General features: G+C 36.0%; 1 protein-coding gene across 2 annotated transcripts in view; it reads left to right on the top strand.

The window, feature by feature from the left end:
* Positions 1-7,630, top strand: part of LOC106868709 (ATP-dependent RNA helicase DHX58) — an 86,390-nt gene that overhangs the window by 67,389 nt on the left and 11,371 nt on the right. For both annotated transcript variants that reach the window (XM_052965757.1, XM_052965756.1), the window contains 2 exons: positions 5,709-5,838; positions 6,485-6,730. In XM_052965757.1, coding sequence (XP_052821717.1) covers positions 5,709-5,838; positions 6,485-6,730 — 376 coding nt within the window. The remainder of the gene's footprint in view (positions 1-5,708; positions 5,839-6,484; positions 6,731-7,630) is intronic.

The following is a 7,630-nucleotide window of genomic DNA, read 5'->3' as shown; positions in this document are numbered from 1 at the left end:
GCATCGTTGACTTATAATTTTGCTGGAGATGTGCAGGAAAGGCGGCGTGCTAGCAGAAACGTTAGCACGCCGGGCGAAATGCTTAGCGGTATTTCGTCTGTCTTTATGTTCTGAGCTTAAATTCTGCCGAGGTCGACATTACCTTTCATCCCTTCGGGGTTGATAAATTATGTTGCGTACTGTGGTCGATCTAATCGACTGGCCCCCCCCCCAAATTTCAGGCCTTGTGCCTAGAGTAGAAAAGAATATTCATAATTCGACAAGTGCACAACTTTCACACGTGTGTGTGTGTGTGTGTGTGTGTGTGTTATATACACGTTTGTGTGCTTGTTTTGCAAAATTCCTGATGCGAAAAGGTGTGTTGAAACATATATTGACAGACGTACAAACTAAAAATAATACAAATAAAAACTTAAGTGAAGATCAAATAAATAGTACGTGTGTTTAAATGGCAAAAGGAAAAGATTATCATCCCCAAGTATATATACGAACAATGAATATCTGTCAGACTGTCTGTATGTATATATCAGGTACTAGTTCATAAATCTGAAAGGAAGTATATATAAGGTGGTATCAAGAAGTTCCTGGACTAGTTATGCTTAACAAAAAATAACTTATTTACCTAAATTTTAACATCATCTTCAAAATAGTCACCTTGTGCAGCAGTACACTGGATCCAGCATTTCCTGTCACTTTTGGAATCCGACCAGGATGTTGTTTTCTGTAAGCAAGTCGAGAACCTTCTGTGATTTGCTCTTGATCTCAACAATGGTGTTAAAACGGCGACCTTTGAGCTGCATTTTTATCTTGGAAAAGTGACAGAATGCTGCAGGTGGTAAATCTGGTAAATAGGGTGGATGCAGAAGTGATACTATGTTGTTTTTTGGTGAGAAACTCATGAGTGATGAGAGCTTGGTGACAAGGTGCATTGCCTTTGTAAAGAATCCATTTCTTTGCACTCCACAGATGTGGTCTCTTTCATTGAATGTCCTCCCTCAAATGCTTCAAAACGTTGCAGTAGAACTCTAGATTAACGTTTTGGCCCTGGGGTACAAATTCTTGATGTTCAATACCAAGGATGTTGAAAAAAAACGATGAGCATGCTCTTGATTGAGCTGTGGCTCTATTGTGCCTTCTTCCATTGTGATGACTGCGGCTTCATCTCAGAGTTGTACCTGTAGACCTAACTGTTGTCAGCAGTAACAGTCTTTGACATGAAGGATGTGTCATCAGCAGCATGCTGACGGAGATCTTGACAGTTCAATGTGATGTTCTTACTGCTCAGTGGTAAGCAGGCAGGGGACAAACTTAGCAGAAACATGCCACATGTTCAATTCAGGTGTTAGGATTGCTTGCATGAATTCGTTATGCCTGACCAACAATATCAGCAATGTTGTTGATTGTCCTTCAATGACCCTCATGCACAAGCTGATGAATTTTCTCCACCATTTTGAGCGTGGCCGTAACCAGTACCACCTGACTGGCCTTCCTAGGATTTTCGAGCGAGATCGTTGCCAGTGCCCCTGGACTGGCTCTTGTGTGGGTGGCACATAAAATACACCGTTTTGAGTGTGGCCGTTGCCAGTACCGCCTGACTGGCCTTCGTGGGGGTGACACGTAAAAGCACCCACTACACTCTCTGAGTGGTTGGCGTTAGGAAGGGCATCCAGCTGTAGAAACTCTGCCAAATCAGATTGGAGCCTGGTGTTGCCATCCGGTTTCACCAGTCCTCAGTCAAATCGTCCAACCCATGCTAGCATGGAAAGCGGACATTAAACGATGATGATGATGAGGATTTCTGGGTCTTCCAGAGATGTTCTTACACTTTTGAAATGCCTGTGCCACTCAAAGCATTGCATACGACCCAATGCCTTATCACCGTAAGCTTGCCAAACTATGCTCAATGTCTTTGTAGCAGACTTCCCAAGTTAAACACAAAATTTCATTGACTTGTTTTGCTAATCTTCTAAATTATTTTGTGTGTTTCAGAGAAAGGTAAATTTTAATATTTTGAGCTATTCATCATACTCTTTGCTGATATAGAAAATTATTAATTTCTTTACGCTTAATTTTTATCTCCTCAATAATAACGATTATATTTGATATGAGGTTAACTTTTCTGTAGGAGTGGGAACAATAGATTAAATCAACCCAGTATATTACTTCTGTGGAATCAACTTCTTAGATATGAAAGAGGAAGTTGTCACTGGCAGGATTTTTTTGTAGTAACTCAAGACTGAGCACTGTAAAATATTTAACCTAGACTGCTACCATTTCCCCCTAAACTGCTAGATAACAAGCTGACAAGGAACCTATTGTGCAGTCATTCTACTTGCTAGAAATAGCTACCTAAACTTACTCCTATCTTCAAAAAAGTTAAACACTCATTAAATAATGTAGTTTTAAATATACAAAAAAAAACCCCCAACCCAAAACAAAACTGAATGGTCATGGCTGGATTGCCTTTGATTATAACACTGTGTAACAAAACTTTTATTTCCTTCTGTATTTGGTTAGTATGTTTTATTTCCTATTTGCTTCTATCAAGAAATAAAAGGAAATGATTACCATTCCTTTCAAACTTTGCTTTTTTGACTTGGACATCAATGTTTTGAAACTGACCTGTTTTCCATTACATTTCAGACAGATTCAGTGCTGATTTGCTGAAGCAGAAATGTCATTATAGCAAATACACTGCTCAATACCACAGATTTGCTTGTCAGTTGCTTGACTTTAACCACTTGAGCATGTCCCTTAGTGGCTTACAATATGTGCGTTACTGATCATGAGCAGGAGTAGTTGGGGAACATCATAGCCATGTTTTGAGAGGGTCTCTTTGGGGTTTCAATAAATGTAACAAAAGCAAAGTTTGAAGGAGACTTTAGCCATTTTTCATACTTTCTAGGGGTAAACAAATAAGAAATAATAGTTGCTACCCAAGAATAAAAACCGTGTTACACAGTGTAATTCTTCTCAATCAAAAATGACTTCAGGTTAGACAATAATAACAACAATAGTCTAAATAAAACATTATCTCTGCCATATTTCAATGTCTAGGAGAGTTCTAATTTTCAAGTAGACACTTATAGTAACAAATGTGTATGATAATATAAAAGAAAATTAATTTCGAATTCCTCTTTTGTATCAATTAACAGTCAATAATTGATACAAAGAAGTCAGAACACACTAAATAGTTTTACTTCCCAAATAAAATAGCGCCAGAAGTATCACATAAGCTGCTCTAAAGATTTAGACTGTTAAAATTAAGGCTGATAAAATTAGTACCAATTATGTAATGTGGTTGATGAAATCAGATACATGATTCCACCAATATACTACTTTAGCTGAATTAATACAGCAATGGCTAGTACAGTTTGCAAGATATTTTGTCATGTCTATTTATGTTCAGATTTAAATCCTGCTAAAACTGACTTAACCTTTCATTTTTCAAATAGTCTATGAAATAAGCACCAATCAAATACTTGTGTTAAATCAAATCAATTATTTCTCCAAAACTTTGTTTTTGTGCTCAAGAAGTTAATCTATATACTATTTATTTTAGTTTTCCTATTACTGAAACAAAAAGAGTAACCTCCCCTTAGCCAATGAACTTTTATTCTTTCATATTTCACTCGTAATTTTTTCACTTCTTAGTGCCTCTTCTGCATGTATATCACCTGGTTTCCTTTCACACTTGCACAAAAACAAATATTGTATGTATGGCATGTATACAAATTGATATGGTTGTGATCATGGCACATCGAGTACAAAATTAGTTTTGTCACTCCTTACAGTAACAAAAGTGATTTTTGACTTTGCGATAAAGTCACCCATCCATTTTGGTAGGAAGGTATGGTTAACTAAATCAGTACCTCAGTACCTGACTTCATCGTTTATATTATAAACACCTGACCTGTACAAAGAGAAAATTGACTCTCATGATATATAAAAGTAGAATAGAAAGAGATAAAATGAAATACCTAAAGGCCTTAATTATTCTTCCATCTGTCACAATCATCATCATCTTTTAACGTCTGCCGTCCATACTGGCATTGGTTGGGCTGTTTGACAGGAGCTGGCTTGGCAGAAGACTGCACCAGACTTCTGTATCTGTTTTACCATGGTTTTTACGGCTGGATGCCCTTCCTAAGACCAACCAGCTTGCAGAGTAGCCCGAGTGCTTTTTATGTGGCGCTAGCACAAGCGAGGTCAGTTTTGGCAAGATTTTTACAACTGGATGCCCTTCCAAATGTCAATGAATTCAAATTTTGGTACAAGGCCAGCAATTTCAAGGGAGGGAGTCAGTTGATTACATCAACCCCAGTAATCAGCTGATACTTATTTTATCGACCCCGAAAGGATGAAAGGCAAAGTCGAGCCCAGTGACATTTGAACTCAGTGTGTAGAGAACTGAGAGGAATGTTTCCAAGCATTTCATTCAGTACACTGTTAAGATAATGAAGTACACTGTTAAGATAATGAAGTACACTGTTAAGATAATGAAAAAATTAAGATAATTATTACTATAATGTTGATTTTAATTTAATACTTTCTGTGTTGGATGCCAATGTGAGACTCTAGAAAAACACCTGTCTAATATCATGCTTGTCCTCCTCCACCAAAAAAAAGCTGATGATACTACTTTGAGAATTTCATGCAAACTTTTTAGATTACTTCTTTAAGATGATGTTTTAAACATATATTCATCAAGAGTACTGGATTTGTTCATTTTAATACTGTTTTTGGTGTAAAGAGTATATGTGCTTGTGTATCTGAAACTTAAACTATGGGTCTGAATGTGCACTGTAGCAAAGATATTAAAGAAGTGTAAAAACAATGTTTGTGAGATTTATTTTGAATTCAAATCTCACCTTGAACAAACTTGCTGTTCACTTTTTTTATGATAGAAATTCAAAAATATTTTTAGAGAAGAACCTTATAAGAATGTTAGGTGTCTAGTACTGGATTCAAACATCCCATACTTTGTTGTTTATTTTAGTACTATTTCTGGCTCAGTGGTTAGGGTATTCAGCTCATGATCATAGGATCATGAGTTCCATTCCCACTGGTACATTGTATTCTTGAGCAAGACATTTTATTTCGCATTGCACCACTCCACTCAGTTGACAAAAATGAGTTGTACCTGTAATTCAAAGGGCCAGCTTTGTCACACTCTGTGTCACACTCTGTGTCACACTGAATCTCCTTCAATACTATGTTTAGGATGCAGATGTCTGTGGAAAGCTCAGCTACTTGCACGTTAATTTCAAGGGTAGGCTGTTCTTTTGAATAGATCAACTAGAATATGTATCATTGTAACCGATGGAGTACCAGTGAATAAGTAAGTTCTCTTCATCCAAATTATTCTCCAAATTCCCATTTTATATAGGATAACTCAGATAATTTAGGGCAGAATTTCACACATCCCTGTGTATCATTAATTAAAATAGGAATAATATTGAGAAATTTTTTTTGTTTGTAAATGAAGTGGGTAAAATTAAATTTTGGATATTCTTAATATTTGTGATATGCATCTAGCCATAGGTTTGGTACTTTTGTTATAGGAGATCTGTCAATCAATAATATCAGTTGTTAACATATACCCGTATAAATTCAAAGGAATTGATTTTTTCCTTAAGAAATCAATAATAATGAAAGCAAAAATAAACAATTACCAAATCATTTATTTATGTGCTTATATTACACAGAAATGTAACAAAGTTTTACAGATACTGAAAGGTTATCGTGCAAAGGATGCCATAGAAATATTGTATGATTATCTAGACAATGAAACACTTGAAACAGATGCCTTTGAAAATTTGAAGATATTGTTAAAACGTAAGTTAATATTACCTCAATTTTACTTCATTCTTATTTTCACCTCCATCTTTTTCTTTTTTCAATTCTTCAAAATTAATAGATGCATATGCATATAGACACAATTGCACATTCTCCCACCCTCACAATTGTTTTAATGCCTGATATATATATTAGAAAAATATTGTTTGTATGTACATTCTTCACACATTCTTTCATATGTTTGAATTATTGAATTGTGGCAATGATAGGGCAGCAGCTTGAGGGATTTTAATTTATTACATTGACTGCAGTAATTTACATGGTGCTTATTCATTGTTCTTGTAAATTGTGGAATACAAAGAAGACATTGATGTTAGAATAGATAATTAAATTTGAACATCTGTATGAGGGTTGGCTGAAAACTTCATAACCTAACCATGGTTCCGGGTTCATTCCTTTGAGTTCGGGAATAATATTTCATTCTCTAAAGAAAAGATCCAATAACAGTTTTTTCCATAGCATTCTAAAGCTATAATAGATGATGAGAAAACTGATAAGATGCCCCTTAGTTAGTTTTCTTTTGTTTGTATGTCTACATTCATTTTCTGCATTTATATTTTGAGCTCAGCTAATGAAAGAATGGAGACAAAAAGAAATCTAATCTATTTTATTCTGTTTATTTTAGGTAAACTGGAGGAATTTGAAAATTATAGCACAGAAGAAGAACTGGAGGCTGAAAGTTCATGTCTTTTGGCACTTGTAGATTTAATCCAGAAAAAATTTCATGATAAACCAGATTCCCGTGTCATAGTGTTTGTTGAGACCAAAATTTTGACAAAGATTTTGGCAAAAGTGTTAAATGATAAAAGTGAAACAGCTGATTTCAATCCACAATATTTGATGGCAGGAATAAATACAGAGAGTGGTCCTGGTGTGTATAATAATGCCCACTTTCTATATATTTATTTGCAGTTATGAAGGTTCTTTATATAAGCAAGTTTACAACTGCGAAAGGTAATTGATGAATATGTTGTTGCTCCAGGTAGCTCTGGTCAAGCAGATATGTGGTTAAATTCATTCTAGCTGTTACCATCCTTTTTTTTTTTTTTTTTAACATACTGGGGACATATGGTTCTTCCTTTTTTAGGACAGTCGGGTGTGATTTGAGGAATATTTGGCTACTATTTGTAGCAGAAGTGACTGCTTGAGATCTCTCTTATTGTTTCTTGCAGATTGAGTGACTATGTAGATGCTCCCTCAGTTTGTAACTTCCATGTTTTTATTTTATTTGGAATGAAATAGTTTCAATTGATGACTGAAATTTTCCTGTGATATCACTTTGTTGGGAGCTTATCACCTTACCACATTCTTAAAATAATGAAGATGATAATAATGATAGTAATAATAATAATAATATAATAATAATGTGGAGGCGCAATGGCACAGTGGTTAGGGCAGCAGACTCACGGTCATAGGATCACAGTTTTGATTCCCAGACCGGGCGTTGTGAGTGTTTATTGAGCGAAAACACCTAAAGCTCCACGAGGCTCCGGCAGGGGATGGTGGCGAACCCTGCTGTACTCTTTCACCACAACTTTCTCTCACTCTTACTTCCTGTTTCTGTTGTGCCTGTAATTCAAAGGGTCAGCCTTGTAACACTGTGCCACACTGAATATCCCCGAGAACTACGTTAAGGGTACACGTGTCTGTGGAGTGCTCAGCCATTTGCACGTTAATTTCACGAGCAGACTGTTCCATTGATTGGATCAACTGGAACCCTCGACGTCGTAAGCGACAGAGTGCCAACAACAACAACAACAACAACATAATA

The sequence above is a fragment of the Octopus bimaculoides genome, chromosome 2, assembly GCF_001194135.2.
Source record: "Octopus bimaculoides isolate UCB-OBI-ISO-001 chromosome 2, ASM119413v2, whole genome shotgun sequence".
Lineage (NCBI taxonomy): Eukaryota > Metazoa > Mollusca > Cephalopoda > Octopoda > Octopodidae > Octopus > Octopus bimaculoides.
The sequence above is the reverse complement of the archived record's forward strand: the minus strand, read 5'-3'. Positions and strand labels throughout refer to the sequence as shown.